The sequence below is a fragment of the Mesoplodon bidens genome, assembly GCF_964165515.1.
Source record: "Mesoplodon bidens genome assembly, chromosome: 8".
In the NCBI taxonomy this organism is placed as follows: Eukaryota; Metazoa; Chordata; class Mammalia; order Artiodactyla; family Ziphiidae; genus Mesoplodon; species Mesoplodon bidens.
This window is the reverse complement of record NC_138165.1, coordinates 84,181,067-84,201,975: the sequence shown is the minus strand read 5'-3', so window position 1 is coordinate 84,201,975 and position 20,909 is coordinate 84,181,067. Positions and strand designations below refer to the sequence as shown.

General features: G+C 39.5%; 1 protein-coding gene across 1 annotated transcript in view; it reads left to right on the top strand.

The window, feature by feature from the left end:
- DYTN (dystrotelin) overlaps positions 1 to 18,463 on the top strand; it is a gene marked incomplete at both ends in the record, with an annotated part of 63,084 nt that extends 44,621 nt beyond the window's left edge. The window contains 3 exons of the mRNA XM_081241759.1: positions 8,589 to 8,748; positions 11,702 to 12,209; positions 18,360 to 18,463. Of these exons, the coding sequence (XP_081097885.1) occupies positions 8,589 to 8,748; positions 11,702 to 12,209; positions 18,360 to 18,463 (772 nt within the window). The remainder of the gene's footprint in view (positions 1 to 8,588; positions 8,749 to 11,701; positions 12,210 to 18,359) is intronic.
- Between the last annotated feature and the right edge of the window lie 2,446 nt (positions 18,464 to 20,909).

The following is a 20,909-nucleotide window of genomic DNA, read 5'->3' as shown; positions in this document are numbered from 1 at the left end:
CGGAAGAGTAAGACGCGGAGATCATCTTCCTCCCCACGGATACACCAGAAATACAGCTACACGTGGAACAACTCCTACAGAACACCTACTGAATGCTGGCAGAAGACCCCAGACCTCCCAAAAGGCAAGAAACTCCCCACATACCTGGGTAGGGCAAAGCAGAGAGATTCCCGCACAGAGGATCGGTGCCGAGCGGCACTCACCAGCCCGAGAGGCTTGTCTGCTCGCCCACCAGGGCGGGCGGCGCTGGAAGCTGAGGCTCGGGCTACGGTCAGAGCGCAGGGAGAGGACTGGGGCTGGCGGCGAGAACTCAGCCTGAAGGGGGCTAATGTGCCACAGCTAGCCGGCAGGGAGTCCAGGAAAACTCTGGAGCTGCCGAAGAGGCAAGAGACTTTTTCTTCCCTCTTGGTCTCCTGGTGCGCGAGGAGAGGGGATTAAGAGCGCTGCTTAAAGGGGCTCCACAGACGGGCGCGAGTCACGACTGAAAGCGCGGAGCCCAGTGACGGGCGTGGGACACAGGGGCTGCTGCTGCCGCCGCCAAGAAGCCTGTGTGCGAGCGCAGGTCACTGTCCACACCGCCCTTCCGGGAGCCTGTGCAGCCCACCACTGCCGGGGTCCCGGGATCCAGGGGCGGCTTCCCTGGGAGAACGCACGGCGCGCCTCGGGCTGGTGCAACGTCACGCCGACTTCTGCCGCTGCAGGCTCGCCCCGCACTCCGTGCCCCTCCCTCCCGCCCGGCCTGAGTGAGCAAGAGTCCGCGAAGCGGCTGCTCCTTTAACCCTGTCTTGTCTGAGCGAAGAACAGACGCCCTCCTGCGACCTACACGCAGAGGCGGGGCCAAATCCAAAGCTGAGACCCAGGAGCTGTGAGAACAAAGAAGAGAAAGGGAAACCTCTCCCAGCAGCCTCAGAAGCAGCGGATTAAAGCTCCACAATCAACTTGATGTACCCTGCATCTGTGGAATACATGAATAGACAACAAATCATCCCAAATTGAGGAGCCAGGTGTCAGTGCTGTGCCTCTGAGGTGGGAGAGCCAACTTCAGGACACTGGTCCACAAGAGACCTCCCAGCTCCACATAATATCAAACGGCGAAAATCTTCCAGAGATCTCCATCTCAACACCAGCACCCAGCTTCACTCAACGACCAGCAAGCTACAGTGCTGGACACCCTATGCCAAACAACTAGCAAGACAGGAAAACAACGCCACCCATTAGCAGAGAGGCGGCCTAAAATCATAAAAAGTCCGCAGACACCCCAAAACACACCACCAGACGTGGACCTGACCCCCAGAAAGACAAGATCCAGCCTCATCCACCAGAACACAGGCACTAGTCCCCTCCACCAGGAAGCCTACACAACCCACTAAACCAACCATAGCCACTGGGGACAGACACCAAAAACAACTGGAACTACAAACCTGCAGCCTGCAAAAAGGAGACCCCAAACACAGTAACATAAGCAAAATGAGAAGACAGAAAAACACACAGCAGGAGAAGGAGCAAGATAAAAACCCACCAGACCTAACAAATGAAGAGGTAATAGGCAGTCTACCTGAAAAAGAATTCAGAATAATGATGGTAAAGATGATCCAAGATTCTATTTCCCAGATCCAAAATCTTGGAAATAGAATAGACAAAATGCAAGAAACAGTTAACAAGGATCTAGAAGAACTAAAGATGAATCAAGCATCGATTAAAAACACAATACATGAAATAAAAAATACTCTAGATGGGATCAATAGCAGAATAACTGAGGCAGAAGAACGGATAAGTGAGGTGGAAGATAAAATAGTGGAAATAACTGCTGCAGAGCAAAATAAAGAAAAAAGAATGAAAAGAACAGAGGACAGTCTCAGAGACCTCTGGGACAACATTAAACGCACCAACATTCGAATTCTAGGGGTTCCAGAAGAAGAAGAGAAAAAGAAAGGGACTGAGAAAATATTTGAAGAGATTATAGTTGAAAACTTCCCTAATATGGGAAAGGAAATAGTTAATCAAGTCCAGGAGGCACAGAGAGTCCCATACAGAATAAATCCAAGGAGAAATACGCCAAGACACATATTAATCAAACTGTCAAAAATTAAACACAAAGAAATCATATTAAAAGCAGCAAGGCAAAAACAACAAATAACACACAAGGGAATCCCCATCAGGATAACAGCTGATCTCTCAGCAGAAACTCTACAAGCCAGAAGGGAGTGGCAGGACATAATTAAAGTGATGAAGGAGAAAAACCTGCAACCAAGATTACTCTACCCAGCAAGGATCTCATTCAGATTTGATGGAGAAATTAAAACGTTTACAGACAAGCAAAAGCTGAGAGAGTTCAGCACCACCAAACCAGCTTTACAACAAATGCTAAAGGAACTTCTCTAGGCAAGAAACACAACGAAGGTAAAGACCTACAATAACGAACCCAAAACAATTATGAAAATGGGAATAGGAACATACATATCGATAATTACCTTAAATGTAAATGGACTAAATGCTCCCACCAAAAGACACAGATTGGCTGAATGGATACAAAAACAAGACCCATATATATGCTGTCTACAAGAGACCCACTTCAGACCTAGAGACACATACAGACTGAAAGTAAGGGGATGGAAAAAGATATTCCATGCAAATGGAAACCAAAAGAAAGCTGGAGTAGCAATTCTCATATCAGACAAAATAGACTTTAAAATAAAGACTACTAGAAGAGACAAAGAAGGACACTACATAATGATCAAGGGAATGATCCAAGAAGAAGATATAACAATTGTAAATATTTATGCACCAAACATAGGAGCACCTCAATACATAAGGCAAATACTAACAGCCATAAAAGGAGAAATCGACAGTAACACAATCATAGTAGGGGACTTTAACACCCCACTTTCACCAATGGACAGATCTTCCAAAATGAAAATAAATAAGGAAACACAAGCTTTAAATGATACATTAAACGAGATGGACTTAGTTGATATTTATAGGACATTCCATCCAAAAACAACAGAATACACATTTTTCTCAAGTGCTCATGGAACATTCTCCAGGATAGATCATATCTTGGGTCACAAATCAAGCCTTGGTAAATTTAAGAAAATTGAAATTGTATCAAGTATCTTTTCTGACCACGATGCTATGAGACTAGATATCAATTACAGGAAAAGAGCTGTAAAAAATAGAAACACATGGAGGCTAAACAATACACTACTTAATAACGAAGTGATCACTGAAGAAATCAAAGAGGAAATTAAAAAATACCTAGAAACAAATGACAATGGAGACACGACGACCCAAAACCTATGGGATGCAGCAAAAGCAGTTTTAAGAGGGAGGTTTATAGCAATACAATCCCACCTTAAGAAACAGGAAACATCTCGAATAAACAACCTAACCTTGCACCTAAAGCAATTAGAGAAAGAAGAACAAAAACATCCCAAAGTTAGCAGAAGGAAATAAATCATAAAAATCAGATCGGAAATAAATGAAAAAGAAATGAAGGAAACGATAGCAAAGATCAATAAAACTAAAAGCTGGTTCTTTGAGAAGATAAACAAAATTGATAAACCATTAGCCAGACTCATCAAGAAAAGAAGGGAGAAGACTCAAGTCAATAGAATTAGAAATGAAAAAGGAGAAGTAACAACTGACACTGCAGAAATACAAAAGATCATGAGAGATTACTATAAGCAACTCTATGCCCATAAAATGGACAACCTGGAAGAGATGGACAAATTCTTAGAAATGCACAACCTGCCAAGACTGACTCAGGAAGAAATAGAAAATATGAATAGACCTATCACAAGCACTGAAATTGAAACTGTGATTAAAAATCTTCCATCAAACAAAAGCCCAGGACCAGATGGCTTCACAGGCGAATTCTATCAAACATTTAGAGAAGAGCTAACACCCATCCTTCTCAAACTCTTCCAAACAATATCAGAGGAAGGAACACTCCCAAACTCATTCTACGAGGCCACCATCACCTTGATACCAAAACCAGGCAAGGATGTCACAAAGAAAGAAAACTACAGGCCAATATCACTGATGAACATAGATGCAAAAATCCTCAACAAAATACTAGCAAACAGAATCCAACAGCACATTAAAAGGATCATACACCATGATCAAGTGGGGTTTATTCCAGGAATGCAAGGATTCTTCAATATACGCAAATCAATCAATGTGATACACCATATTAACAAGTTGAAGGAGAAAAACCATATGATCATCTCAATAGATGCAGAGAAAGCTTTTGACAAAATTCAACACCCATTTATGATAAAAACCCTGCAGAAAGTAGGCATAGAGGGAACTTTCCTCAACATCATAAAGGCCATATATGACAAACCCACAGCCAACATTGTCCTCAATGGTGAACAACTGAAACCATTTCCACTAAGATCAGGAACAAGACAAGGCTGCCCACTCTCACCACTCTTATTCAACATAGTTTTGGAAGTTTTAGCCACAGCAATCAGAGAAGAAAAGGAAATAAAGGGAATCCAAATTGGAAAAGAAGAAGTAAAGCTGTCACTGTTTGCAGATGACATGATACTATACATAGAGAATCCTAAAGATGCTACCGAAAAACTACTAGAGCTAATCAATGAATTTGGTAAAGTAGCAGGATACAAAATTAATGTACAGAAATCTCTGGCATTCCTGTACACTAATGATGAAAAATCTGAAAATGAAATCAAGAAAACACTCCCATTTACCATTGCAACAAAAAGAATAAAATATCTAGGAATAAACCTACCTAAGGAGACAAAAGACCTGTATGCAGAAAATTATAAGACACTGATGAAAGAAATTAAAGATGATACAAATAGATGGAGAGAGATACCATGCTCCTGGATTGGAAGAATCAATATTGTGAAAATGACTCTACTACCCAAAGCAATCTACAGATTCAATGCAATCCCTATCAAACTACCACTGGCATTTTTCACAGAACTAGAACAAAAAATTTCAAAATTTGTTTGGAAAAACAAAAGACCCCGTATAGCCAAAGCAATCTTGAGAACGAAAAACGGAGCTGGAGGAATCAGGCTCCCTGACTTCAGACTATACTACAAAGCTACAGTAATCAAGACAGTGTGGTACTGGCATAAAAACAGAAAGATAGATCAGTGGATCAGGATAGAAAGCCCAGAGATAAACCCACGCACATATGGCCAACTTATCTTTGATAAAGGAGGCAGGAATGTACAGTGGAGAAAGGTCAGCCTCTTCCATAAGTGGTGCTGGGAAAACTGGACAGGGACATGTAAAAGTTTGAGATTAGATCATTCCCTAACACCATACACAAAAATAAGCTCAAAATGGATTAAAGACTTCAATGTAAGGCCAGAAACTATCAAACTCTTAGAGGAAAACATAGGTAGAACACTCTATGACATAAATCACAGCAAGATCCTTTTGGACCCACCTCCTAGAGAAATGGAAATAAAAAGAAAGATAAACAAATGGGACCTAATGAAACTTCAAAGCTTTTGCACAGCAAAGGAAACCATAAACAAGACCAAAAGACAACCCTCAGAATGGGAGAAAATATTTGCAAATGAAGCAACTGACAAAGGATTAATCTCCAAAATTTATAAGCAGCTCATGCAGCTCAATAGCAAAAAAACAAACAACCCAATCCAAAAATGGGCAGAAGACTTAAATAGGCATTTCTCCAAAGAAGATATACAGACTGCCAACAAACACATGAAAGAATGCTCAACATCATTAATCATTAGAGAAATGCAAATCAAAACTACAATGAGATATCATCTCACACCAGTCAGAATGGCCATCATCAAGAAATCTAGAAACAATAAATGCTGGAGAGGGTGTGGAGAAAAGGGAACACTCTTGCACTGCTGGTGGGAATGTGAATTGGTACAGCCACTATGGAGAACAGTATGGAGGTTCCTTAAAAAACTAAAAATAGAACTACCATATGACCCAGCAATCCCACTACTAGGCATATACCCTGAGAAAACCATAATTCAAAAAGAGACATGTACCAAAATGTTCATCGCAGCTCTATTCACAATAGCCCGGAGCTGGAAACAACCTAAGTGTCCATCATCGGATGAATGGATAAAGAAGATGTGGTACATATATACAATGGAATATTACTCAGCCATAAAAAGAAACGAAACTGAGCTATTTGTAATGAGATGGATAGACCTAGAGTCTGTCATACAGAGTGAAGTAAGTCAGAAAGAGAAAGACAAATACCGTATGCTAACACATATATACGGAATTAAAAAAAAAAATGTCATGAAGAACCTAGGGGTAAAACGGGAATAAAGACACAGACCTACTTGAGAATGGACTTGTGGATATGGGGAGGGGGAAGGGTAAGCTGTGACATAGCGAAAGAGAGGCATGGACATATGTACACTACCAAATGTAAGGTAGATAGATAGTGGGAAGCAGCCGCAGAGCACTGGGAGATCAGCTCGGTGCTTTGTGACCGCCTGGAGGGGTGGGATGGGGAGGGTGGGAGGGAGGGAGATGCATTAGGGAAGGGATGTGGGAACAGATGTATATGTATGACTGATGCACTTTGTTATAAAGCAGAAACTAAACAAACAAACAAACAAACAAACAAACAAACAAAAAACAGAGTAGAAAAGAGCTGCACTTCTGATAGGGCTTTCCCTACTTTCACCTGGATTGTGGAAGGATGGGAACGCATGTCTTCTAGATGTTCAAGCATGGTGGATGGGCCAGAAAGGAGGAAGGGGGTGTGGGTGATAGACAGCATGGGAGAAAGATAAACTGATGTCACTACTGGTCATAACAAGCTGTTTCTTTGTTGTCTGCTGTATAAAATCCCTGGGCTGAATCCTTTCTGAAAAGTCCATCATAAAGAAGTACTTGAAACTCCAATTACAATCAAGGATTTTAGAATCAGACTCCTCTTTCACCTGTGTGACTGCCTGGAAGTTTGAGGGCCATCTTTTAGAGATGCCTGCTTTGGATAGGAGCCTCAGCTAAATTCCAAGACCTCTCCAAGATCTGTGGCAATTAAGAATTTCAAAGGCTGTAACACTGAGAAATGTTGTTGCATTTCCTACCAGGGAGCCCATTTCTACAACTTCCACAAATATGACAACAGCACTGGTCAAAGAATAAGACTGTACTTTAGAAAGCCAATTTTCACTGTATACATACACTGTAACAGGAACTATTTTAGGCCCGGGCCTAGGGATATGGCAAGAAGCAAAACAGAAAAAAAATTGCCAGAATAAAGAGACAATAAACAATTAGTAATAGAGTAAGTAAGATATAAGTAAAATAACAAGTAAAACAGGTAGCATGTCATATAAAGTGGCTGTGCAGAAGTCTGAAGGCTCGAGACTAAATCAAAATCTAAGATCGCATCATGTTCTGTAGCAATTAGACATGGCAAAAATCCATGGAGACAAGGAGATGGGAAGGACCAGGGGAGGAGATGGGGGGTGATGGAGGTGAGGCTGGGAGTTCTGGTTTGCAGTTTCAAGTAGAGCAGTGAGGGAGAGCCTCACTGAGAGTATGATGGTGACCAAAGACTTAAAAATGAGGGGATGAGCTGAGCAAGAACCTGGGGGAAGGAGGCACTGGGGGCCAAAAGAGCCAACTCTGAGGGGAGAACATGCCCAGTGTGTTCAAAGAGTTGCCAGAAGCTCTGTGTGGCTGAAGGACAGACAGTGAGTAACAGAAAGCAGAGATGAGGTCAGGGAGGGAAGCGGAGGGTCTTGGCCGTCTTGTTCAGCTTTGGCTGCCTCTATGGGGACTTTGGTTTATTCTGAATAAGGAGGGGAACATTGGAGGGCTTTGAGCAGAGGAGTAACATGATCTGATTTATGGGTTTTCTTTGTTGTTCTTTTCTTTAAATTTTTAAAGATATTTTTTGGAGGTGGACCATTTTTAAAGTCTTTATTGAATTTGTTACAATATTGCTTGTTTTATGTTTTGGTGTTTTGGCCGCGAGGCATGTGGGATCTTAGCTCCCTGACCAGGGATCGAACCCGTATCCCCTGCATTGGAAGGTGAAGTCTTAACCACTGGACCTCCAGGGAAGTCCCCTGCCTTATGTTTTAAAAGAATTACACTGACTACTTGGTTCATTCTGAAACCAATGAACAACTAGACTTAGGAAGAGAAGCCAAGACCCACAATTCACAAAGTGCATCATTGTTCCCTCCCTGGTTGGGTGTTAGGTATTTAGCCATGACATGTATGCTATCATTCTAAATGGAGTGTTTCTGGACAAAAGGATAATGAATAAAGTCAATATTCACATTTAAGGAGCTGCTGAAGGTGTGCTGTCAAAAGTAATCCATAACATGCATGATGAGTTTTTGAAAACACCTCTAAAACCAATGAAATTCTTGGGGGAATTGTGTATATAATAGACACGAAGGACAGCTGTACATGGTGAACAAACAGTTTAAAGCAGGATTGATCAATGTTAGGTAATAGTCGAGGTGCAGGTTACTCCGGCATCTTCTCCCAGAGAGGACCCAGAGTACATCTCGCTAGGGCTCTTGCATGTCTTGCTGTGCTGACCTCTTGCCCTTCCAACCCACTCAGACCTGTCCTCTTTGCAGGCTCCTTAGAAAACAGTTAAACCAATACAAAGACAAGTTGCAAGCCATATATGCCCGCCAGGAAGAAAAAAGTTGCAGATTTGAAACAAAGATTCACGAACTCACAACCAACCAGGACAGTCTGTGGACAAAGCTACAGCTAATGGGACAGAATCTACAGGTATAGAATGTGGGAGACACCGACTATCTGGGCCAACTGGAAGTCTGACCTAGAATCTTCTGGCTGAGGGTCGGCTGCAGCCTGAGGCTTTGCACCTCACTCTGATCAGCCTCTTCCCTTTCCCTCTTCTCTCCATACCCTGACCAACTCCCCTTTTCATCAGCCAGCCGATATCTTCCACTTTTGCGAAGGAAGTGCCATTGGGGGAGAACAGCATCGGTACCATTTAGAAACAATAGACCTGGGGCAAAGAGGTTCTTTATAGCGTTGATTCTTAAACCTTTAGTCTCAGCATCCCTTTTATTTGTTTATTTATTTTTTTTGCGGTACGCGGGCCTCTCACTGTTGTGGCCTCTCCCATTGCGGAGCACAGGCTCCAGACGCGCAGGCTCAGCGGCCATGGCTCACGGGCCCAGCTGCTCCGCAGCATGTGGGATCTTCCCAGACCGGGGCACGAACCCACGTTCCCTGCATCGGCAGGCGGACTCTCTACCACTGCGCCACCAAGGAAGCCCGTCTTAGCATCCCTTTTAGAGACTTACAATTTTTTGAGGATCCCAAGGAGCTTCTGTGGGTTATATCTATTGCTGGTTACCCTAATCAAAATTAAAACTGATAAGTGGTTTTAAAATAAATTTATTAACTAATTTGAAAATGAAAATAATAAACCCATTATATATGGAAAAATTTTAAATAGTAATTATATATATTTAATTAGAAGACTGGCATTGTTTTACATTTTTTACAAATCTCTTTAATGGCTGGCTTCAGAAAAGACAGCTGCATTTTTCCTAACTGCTTCAGCATTTGATCTGTTGCAAGATGTTCTGGCTGAAGAATATGAAAAAATATGGCCTCACACAGATTTGCAGTTGAAAAGAGAGGAGTATTTTAATAGTCTTTTCAGATAATTGGAGATCTTCTTTTTTGATACTACACCAAAACATGATAAATGATTGTTTTTTAAAGGATGGTTGCAATATTGAATCTGAAACCATATCTCGTTCACACCCTGTTTCATTAAAATGCACTATTCTGTTGTGCTTTTTGTTTGTTTGTTTGTTTTTGCTGTACGCGGGCCTCTCACTGTTGCGGCCTCTCCCGTTGCGGAGCACAGGCTCCGGACGCGCAGGCTCAGCGTCCATGGCTCACGGGCCCAGCTGCTCCGCGGCATGTGGGATCCTCCCGGACCGGGGCACGAACCCGTGTCCCCTGCATCGGCAGGCGGACTCTCAATCACTGCGCCACCAGGGAAGCCCCTGTTGTGCTTTTTGAATGAATCTTTTATCCAGGCATGATTTTATACCATCATACATTGGTCATTTGGAAGTTAACCAAGCTATGCTGAACTTCCTAATGCTCACTCATTTCATTATACAAGATTTTAAAAAATCATTAAAAAATCATATTCATTAATACTACCATGAATCTCATCAGAAAAGTCTTTAAGAATTGGAAAGCAAGCAAGCTTATGGTAGTGAATGCAAGTTTTCCAAAATTCTAATTTTTGCTTAAAAGCTCAACTGTAAAATTGGCAACACATATCATTGTTTTCCTTACTGTCACAGTCTCACTTCATTCATTTTTGAAAAAATGTTTGCCAAATACCCATCTAATTCTTTTGCACAAGAGGCAACTTTTATATTTCAGTAAACATAAGAAGTGTTTTATGCATACTTCCCATTTCATCACATATAATATTAAGAAGACGTGTTACTAAGAAAAATAAGAATTTTTGCTACACCTTCAAGAATAGTCTTTTTTTTCTTTTTTATTGAAGTATAATTGATTTACAATGTTGTGTTAGTTTCAGGTGTACAGCAAAGTGATTCAGTTATACATAAATACATATATTCTTTTTCAGATTCTTTTCCATATAGGTTATTACGAGATATTGAATATAGTTCCCTGTGCTATACAGTAGGCCCTCGCTGTTTCTCTATTTTATTTACAGTTGTGTGTATCTCCTAATTTATCCCTCCCCTCCCTTCCCCTTTGGTAACCATAAGATTGTTTTCTATGTCTGTGAGTCTGTTTCTGTTTTATAAATAAGTTCATTTGTATCATTTTTTTTTAGATTCCACATATAAATGATGTCATATGCCATCTGTCTTTCTCTGATTTCACTTAGCACAATCATCCCTAGGTCCATCCGTGTTGCTGCAAATGGCATTATTTTATTCTTTTTGATGGCTGAGTAATATTCCATTGTGTATATGTACCACATCTTCTTTATCCATTCATCTGCATCAAGGATATTCTTAAGAGGAGCTGCCTATTTTTTTAACTGCAAGTGCACAATGGTAAGAATACCATCACTACTAGCACTGCTTGGTGATGCTGCCTTGATGTGCGGTAAGCACCAACAACTTTAGCTTTACTTACTCTTGATTTTGCACCATCAGTGCAAATGTCAACACAATGAAGAGGCAAATAACCTTTAAGTGTTATTGTGAAAATAATTTTGACCTCATGGACCCCTGAAAGGGTCTCGGGGACCTCCAGGAGTCTGTGGACCACACTTTGAGGGCTGTGCTTTGTAGAGAGAGCACCCCCCAGATTTTATTCCTATGGCTTATTATGAAACCCCTCACAACATACCTACCTAAGTGAATCATTATGAATGTTTTATTGTAATACTTTTTATCTATCAATCCAAGATATCCTGACATTTCCAGATATTCCTTATGATATTTTTAGAACCTGAGCTTTCAGAACCTAGCATTTTCCCAAATTCCTTGTGATTTTTCTCTGTGATGTTTTAGAATCTGAGCTGTTCTACCTTTAGGTTGACATTGAATTAACACCATAAAATAAAATTAATAGCAATGTATTTAGAGACAAAAGAGAAAATCTTGCATTAAAATGTCCTATTGGAATATTAAAATTTAATGCCTAATGAAAAAGTAAAATAAATGTTCATTTCTACATAAGTAAAGTTTTCTTTACCCAGGCAGTGTTGCAGCCCCTTCATCCTTCATCTTCCTGGCAAAATATGGCTGCCAAGCGTGACCATGGAAATGGTGAAGAAAGTTTTCAGAGGGGAGGAGAGTCTTCCCAGATCAAGGTTGCCACTGAGGATGGTTCAGAAGAGGAAACACTTCCTAAGTCCACTGTAATTGATGGAAGTTACCAAGGTCCAGCACATGCAGAACATGTTCCACCAAACTCAGAATCACCAGAGGCCACTTTGCAGCCAAGGTCAACGCAAAGCACCAGGGCACGAAGCCAAGCACAAAAGACGTCAAAAGAAATCTTTAGGTCCCTACCCAGTTCCCAGGAAGGACTGCTGCAGGACACCTCCCACATTGCCCCTGCTGAAATGAACCGTCCTGCCCTGGCACCTGTGGAAAGGAAAGGGGCAGTTAACATCCAGGAGGGAAGGGATGAGCTGGAGGAAGAGGAACTGCAAGAATTGTTGTCAAAACTCACGGATGCCTTCACTCTAGAAATGCCTTCAGGTAAGATTTTTCACAATCACTAGAGATAGTGATGACCAGGGAGTCAGGCTGCCTTTTAAAACACTTGATTCTATAGCCCTGTATTAGCCCTACAGCTACGATTCATCTAGTGAGTAACAGTTGTGAGTCTTTTGGACATTGGTAATCTCTCTGAACTTGATTTCTAGTGTTGCCTAATTGATGGGGTTATTGTGAGAATTAAAACTGATAAACCATATGAAGTTTTAGTATAGCACCTGGCACATACCAATAATTCAATAAATACCTATTTTTTTTGTTATTGCAATTGTTATTATCATTAGTACTAAAACATATATAACTGGGCAGCCTGATGTTACCATTTCAAAATGGGAGTAAGAATGATGCTCTCTTCCTAGATAATTGATTAAGGTCTCTGTATTATTAGTAATACCATCATCATCATCACCTTCATAAGCTATGTCTCATTGTTAAATCTAAAGGCTTTTTTTATTAATACTTCTTTATTATAGCTATTCTGTTTTACAGTGACTGTCTTATTTATAGAGTATTTTGTCATCTTAATATATCTATATTTGTATCCATTTCTTTTTAAGAAAGTGTAAGATCTTTTATGTTGGAGTGATCATATAGAGACTGGTGATAAAACAAGGATAACATCCTCATGCGTTTCTGCATCAAAGAAGGCCTTCCCAAAATATTTCTGAGTTGGTGTATTAGTTTGCTAGGACTTCCATAATGAAGTATCACAGATCGGGTGGTTTAAACAATTAAAAAAAAATTTTTTCTCATGCTCCTGGAGGCTGGAAGTCTGAGATCAAGGTGTCAGCAGTGTTGGTGTCTTCTGAGGCCTCTCTCCTTGGGCTGTAGATGGCTGTCTTCTCCTTGTGTTTTCATACCATTTTCCCTCTGTGCATGCCCCTATCCAAATTTCCTCTTCTTATAAAGACACTACTCATATTGGTTTAGGATCCAGCCACGTAAACTCCATTTAATTTAATTAACTCTTTAAAGACTCTATCTCCAAATATAGTCACATTTGGAGATACTGGGAGTGGGACTTCAGTATATGAATTTGGGGAGGGAGACACAATTCAGCCCATAATAGTTGGTGAGCTATAAAATGGGAACATGATAATGTCAGTTATATATTGAACTTGGTAGAGCCAAGTCAATGAAGTAATTACTTGGTGATTCTAAAAATATCTACTGTGAAGAGAGTTGGAATTATAATCCTGTATTAGAGAAAACAAGATCACAAAGATACCAGCAGCATGCTCAGGCTGCCTGAGACAAAGACTGGATGAGAACTCCCTGTGCCTGATTCTTAGGCCAACACAATATTCCACCCACTTATTTCCATCTAAACATCAGTGGGGTCATGATGAGTATTCAAAGCAAAGTCAATATCCACTTGACCTTTATAGGAAAATTTCACATAAAATTTTGACTTTTATTTTAGAAACTATTTTAGGATTTCACATATTCATCTCATTTTTATTTATTTATTTTTTGTTTCTCCAATTGAGTTTATGAAAGCTGTTGACTTTTAAAATATTGTATTGGGTCAGCCCTCACAAATGTAGTAGGCTATATTGTACATTTCAGATTCCTAATAGACTAGGTCTACTACACATATTTGGGAGACAATATCCCAGCACTGCATGCAGTTTGACACCTAAAAGATCCATGCATATTTTAAGTAACTATACATATAAATGTATCTGTATCTATATATACACCCATCATTATATCATTTAAAGGGAAATCATGAAAAGGCAAAGTTTATTTTTAAATTCAGATAATGCAATAAGGTATAAAGATGCTGTTAGCATTATCCAATCTTGTAGATAATGTAAAAAATATATTCTCAAAAAATTTACCTCTGCTTCCATTTACAATTTAAATAGGACCATTGAGATGTTTCTGTAGGTAGTATGCATTATTATACAAAAGTGCTTATGATATTAGCAAGGAAGTACATCTTTCCCTTTTTGTTATTCTACTGCATTGTATACTTTGTGATAATTCAGTGAGTACTAATTGACAAGATTTAAATTTATAGTCATTTCTTTTATATCAGTTTTATTTCTTTGAGGCTTTTAAGCATAGGATCTATGTTAATCTTCATGGCTAATATCTACATTTATTAAACACTGCCATTCTTCACTCAAATATTTCTTACTAAGTTTGTATCCTTATTCAATCAGGTATTGAATATGATTGTGTTTGTAAACTCTACTTAGCCACTGGCAATATGGATTATAAAAATACACCCCATAATTTATGCATGCTTATCAAAACCACAGCAAATGTAATCAGAGACAGAAATGTGATAACCACACATATGAAGATGTGGAGGGGCAAACAAACTAAATTAAGGTATTGGTCATTTTTGTTTTATTTCTATCTCTGTTACAGATGCATCAGATAACAACAGGAAGTTTCTAATCATTTTACTGCCCCTGTTTTTTATTTTTTAATTTGAGAATTGTTGGAAAAATTAGAAAGATCTATTGTTTGTAATATACTAATATTTGCTCAGACTGTCAACATATTCACCCAGTGTGTGATTATCCTAGTAGCTGACTAGTTTTTTGAATTGGAGCTTTGCTAAGGAGTCAACACATTTTGGAAATTAAGGTGAACTTTATATTACATAAGACTTAATAAGATGAAAATGGCAAGCATGATGGTCAGTTTGGGGGCAGTTGTTGACATTAACTGAATAGAGTCTTTCAATATCAAGATCTAGGATAATAGGATTTCAGGAGACCCTGAGAGCTTAATGGAAAAGAGAAAGTGTGTAGAAGGGGTTCCCCAAACCTCTTTAAATTCCACATGTTGGACTGAAAATCAGTAGCAAACATTTTGTTCAAATTTGCAGTAAAGGAATTAGATTTGAAAGAGCATCTAACATTACTTGCTTCTGTGGTGACAAAAAAAAACCCTTAATGCTCTAGTCTTACTTTCTCATTAAATTATTTTCTTTCCCTTTCTGAGTGAAATTTCCTACTTACATCTCTGAAATTCTTTCCCCAGCTTCTCTTCCATCCCTCTTTGCCATCCGTTTACCACAGTAGGTTTCAAGGATGAGAAGGGAAGGTGAGGGAGAGATGATGGGATTAGGAGGGCATGGTTGAGAGTGGGGATGTGGAAGAATTATTCCTGTTCCTTTATTCCCCACCTGCAACCATCATCTAAACTATTATTTTAAATAATCAGAAGATAAAGTTTGGACTTTAGCAGGTTGTAGAAAAATAAAGAGCAGTGCTTTAGCAACCACAGGTAAGAGAAGTTCAACACTGGATCTTTATCTCACATATTTAGAAGGTAGACTTCTCAAATGCTGCCTGGGAATCCTAAGGATATATACTGAACGCCTAGTGAATATTTCTCTCTCTGATATATATATGTACATACACACACACACACACACACACACACACACACATATATATATATAAAAGTACAAGTAATTTTTCTGGATGGGAAAAGATACACAAGAGTTCCAGCATTAAGCTCCATGAAGGTAGAAAAAAATGTCTAGTTGGTTCATCCTTCATTCACTCATTCATTCAACAAATAGTCATCAAGATTTAATTATGTGCCAAGAGCTGTGCTTGATGCTGGGCATTCATTTTGAAAGGGGTAAATTTATGTTTTTAAAACACTTTGTAATTGTGTAGAAAGTGGCTTGGAGAGGGGCAGGTGGTGGCGGCTTGGACTTGGTAGATTGTCATACACTTATTGCTATAAGGAAAGCTGGGAAAGCTGAGATGGAGGGAGGTCAGCAAATCAAGAATTCTGTTTTGAACACATTAAGTGTGAATTGCTTGGAGACAGCCAGATGGAAATATCAGAGTGGCAGTCAACATGTACAATCTGGAGCTCAAGGTCTTAGTCCAGAGTAGATATTCAATACATATTGGTTTGCTTCATTAATTATTATTGTAAGGAAGACATGGGCTCAGTATTTCAATTGCCAGAAGAGTAATCCTAGAGTAGATAATCTAATACTTTTAAACCTCTATACCCATCATTCTGATAGCCTTCTCTCACATCCCAAATTCATTCAGAGACCAGATAGATTGTTAACTACACTCAAGTGAATTATTCTCCCATTGTGATTTCCTCTGGACTGCTGATTTCACAGGTTTGTCTATCTAACATCTCACTAGGCCTCTGACTATATACTATATTAATTCAGTCCCTATATGTATGGAATTCCAAGTTTATGCCAAGCAACATGCTTGGTGTTAGGTGCATATCTTTGGCTAGTTTTAACATTTCAAGGGACTAGAGCTTAAAAATAAAACAACCAAACAAGAAAAAAAGAACCAATGTATGAAATGAATTATTGCCTCTCTATTTCTTTATTGTATTTAAAGTTTTTATAACTGTGGGCTGAGGAATAGAATATCCTAAAATAAGTTTGCCTCTGGACAAAGTTTTTATTCAGGCAATAAAATATTGTTTATTCAGGGTCCTTGTAGTTCTGGGGCAGTGTTAGAGAATAGACAGTAAAAAAAAACATGAACCCTCTCCTCTTATGTTCAACAGAAAACAGCACAGATGGAGCCATAATAAATTATGTAACTAAAGTGTATAACAAACTAAGCCTTTACATGTTTTTATTTCCTGTGATCTTATTTTTTAAATTATACAAACAATATTATGCAGCATGCTCATTGTAAAATTAAAATGCCTAAGTGCATGTTTTTCAAAAATGAATTCATCATCATATCCTTCACTCCCTGCCACCTGTTTCTCAGAGGTAAAAAATGTTGGCAGTTTAGTGAGTTTTTCCTTCAGACTTTTTTCTTTGCATATATGTGTTTTTACTTTCTCATCATAAGTTAGGTTGTACTTGTTTTGCTTTTTCCACTTGACAAAATATCTTAGACATTGGGCAGTGTCATTTTTTAAGTTCTGCATAATATCCCAGGGTATAAATATACCATAATTTATTTATTGGTGTATAATTAAGTTGCTCCCAATTTTTTATTATAATAAGAATGTTTTGGTGAGTATTGTTATAGCATATATCTTAGTTCTCAGGTATAAATATCTTTGTAGGATCAATTCTTAGAAATGAAACTTTTAGCTTAAAAATTATGCATATCCAACTTTTGGTTAATAACTGCTGAATTGTAGCGCTTTCTACAACACAATTCCTATTACAATAGGTCATAGAGGACCACTCAAACCATTAATCAGTAACTATAGAGCAGAGGTCTCAAAGCATCTTCTCTAGACCAGCAGCATCCATATCACCTGGGAACTTATTAGAAGCACAATTTCTTGGGCCCCATCCCTGATGTACTGTGGTAGTCAGAGTTCCCCAGAGCAACCGAACAAACAGGATGTATATATAGATATAGAATGAGATTCATTTTAAGGAATTGGCCCACACAATTATGGAGGCTAGCAAGTCTAAAGATCAGTAGTCAGCAAGCTGGAGACCCAGAAGAGCCAATGTGTAGTTCCAATGCAAAAGCAGGCAGGCTCGAGCCTTAGAAAGAGCTGATATTTCCTTTTGAGTCCAAAGGAAGAAGAAAACTGATGTCTCGCCTGGAATACAGTAAGGCAGAAGGAATTCTCTTACTCAGACTTTTTGTTCTATTCAAGCCTTCAGTTGATTGGACAAGGTCCATCCATATTAGGGAGGGCAATCTGCTTTTACTCTGTCTACCAATTCAAATGTTAACCTTATCCAGAAACACCTTCACAGACACACCAAGAATAATGTTTGATCAAATATCTGGACACCACAGTCTAATCAAATTGACACATAAAATTAACCATCATGTACACTGAATCAGAACTCTGAGGGTGGGACCTAGCAATCTATTTTAACACTGTCCAGATGATTTTAACATACACCAGAGTCTGAAAACCACTGCTCTAGACTGGGCTTTCTGGCTACTCAGATTCGTGCTTGAAGTTATGGGAAAATGCTCTTTAAGAACCCACAACTTGGTTGAATTAGTAATTGATCACGGTAAATGATACCCATCTCATTTGCAAACTAGATTAGAGAAAGGGCATTGCCATCAGGACCTGCAGGGAGATGGATTTTATTTCTTCTCTGTGCTAGAGCTTTATTAAGATCAGCTTGAGAACCTACAGGTGCTTTCTCTGAAGGACTTTCCTCTTTGTTGTTTTCAGACCTGCAATCTTCCGTAAATATGGACCTGTATTGTGGAGCTGAGCGAGTATGCAGGGCCTTCTCTGCCCTTGTTGATCAGATCACTTTGCCCAACTTGAAGTGAAAAAGAGTCCAGGCTCAAAGGCCCCTTGTGGTGATGACGCAACATGTTTTCAAAATCTGTACTAAAAGAACTAAACCTTCTACCTCTTTCTCAATAGTCTGGCATGAAGCATGAAGAAACTTTTATTTTTTAATGTCTCTACTCATGTGTCTTAGTTCTTCAGAGTAAAGCCTTGGGAGTGAGGAGTGATAGAGGAAAATGGGAAGGAGCCGAGTCAAATCCAGATGTGCTGCATTTCCAATAGAGGCCCCTTCTTTGAAAACATTGGTAGTAATATTCAAGTGTGTGATCTACAGAATTCATGCAACGATCTTCTTCAATATCTGAATTACCGAATTGATGACCTAATTTTCTATCTAGATGCTCCTGCTGGAGAATAGGCTTGGCAAAGAACTAAACACACACACACACACACACACACACATATGTGCATACCGGACACACACTTGAGTGCATGCAGATATGGTGAGATCTGAATGAACTCTGTGGATTGTACCAATGTCAATCTTCTGGTTGTGTTATTGTACTATAGTTATGCAAGATGTTACTATGGAGGGAAACTGGATGAAGGGTATACAGGATGTCTCTGTATTATCTCTTACAACGTATATGAATGAGCAATTATCTCAAAATAAATTTATTTTAAAAACATGAATGTTTCTCACTAAAACCCCACATTTATTGAATTTGGCCAAAGTACTTGTGTGCCTCCATCCTCTGTATGTATGATTAGGGTATAGATGCTTAACTTAATAATGTCCAAAGTAGTAGCCAACATTTTTTGACTGTGAGAGCACTTAGCTTCTAAGCGCCATGTATGTATTAATACTAATTTAAACTTCACAACAAACCTGGTAAGAAGATATCTCTTTTTATGAGACAACTGAGACACAAAGAGGGTCAGTAACTTGTCCAAAGTCGTTTGGTCACTACTTGACAAAGATGAGATTGGAACCCAGCTCCTAAGCCTGTACTCTAACCACTGCTTGCACTTTCTCTAAATAAATATTGTTATGGTTCCATTGTTTCACCTGTTTTTTGCTTTGTTTTTTTGTTTGTTTGTTTGTTTTTTGCGGTATGCGGGCCTCTCACCTCTGTGGCCCCTCCTGTTGCAGAGCACAGGCTCCGGACGCGCAGCAGCCATGGCTCACGGGCCCAGCCACTCTGCAGCATGTGGGATCTTCCTGGACCGGGACACGAACCCATGTCCCCTGCATCGGCAGGAGGACTCTCAACCACTGCGCCACCAGGGAAGCCCTCACCTGTTTTCTTGATGTGCAGTCCCTATTACATTCAGAGAGGCTCTGGGCTATGATTTATATGATCCATAACTTCTAGTAATGTTTCCAGAGTGAAATAATGTCCAACTGGGTAGGATTAAGACTAGGTTACCCCTGTTCAATCTCATCCTAATCTTTTTGAATTTGCTTTTCAGCCTATCATGAATTTTTTATTTTGGTTTTGTTGTTCAACATATTCACTCTCCTTCTTACTTCATTCCAGCTTGTTCCTTACAAGTTTGGTAAGTATGCCCCAGAGCACTGGTCAGCAAACTACAGCCCACAGGCCAAATCTGCCCGCTGCCAGTTTTGTGCAGGCTGTGAAATTATTACATTTAAAAAATAATAATTGAAAAAATCAGATGAGGAGTAATATTTTGTAACAGTTGGACATGACATGGAGTCAAATTTCAGTGTCTGTGAGCAAAGTTTTAAAATTGGAACATCACCGTGCTCATGTATTTACATATTATCTACAGCTGCTTTAATTCTACAAAGACAGAACTGATTAGTTACTCCAGAGACTGGATGGCCCACAAAGCATCAGAAAAAATTGGCAGCCCCTTGTGTAGTACCAAGGTGTGGGAGGAGCAAGGGGCAGGCATCTCTTCAGCGATTTATAAGAGGTAATGAGTTTACATAATGGTTTTTAAGAATATGATGCAAGACATTAGAGAAAGTAGCACAGAAGCAAAACCATGAGCCTCTGTAGAAATGGTAGTCAAAGAGTGGGAGCTTTTAATGTGCTTATTCTTCTAATCAAGTTAAAGCTGAGGCTGGACCCCCTCCCCTGTTCCTTCCCCAGACTTCCTTCCCCTATTGTTGAGATTTGGCTAATCTTCAGATGCAGCTGTGTCTTCTAATAATAACCCTTTGGATAAGATTTTTCACTTAAGGAGGGCCATAAACCTTCAGTGAAAACACTGAGGCTTCCTTTGGACCTGGGAAAAGCAAGTGAAATGCTAACATATCTGAAATTCAAACTGGTTGTCAACCATCAGTTATAATAGAATGATTGGAGAGATGAGCATAATTAGAGATAAAAATAGCATTGTGTCTGGAACTCAAATATATTTGTTAATTGGACTTCTTTCCTATGAACCTCATTCAAGCCTGGTCATTTTGAGAGCAAATATTTTTATGGGATCTTTTCTCATAATGCTCTT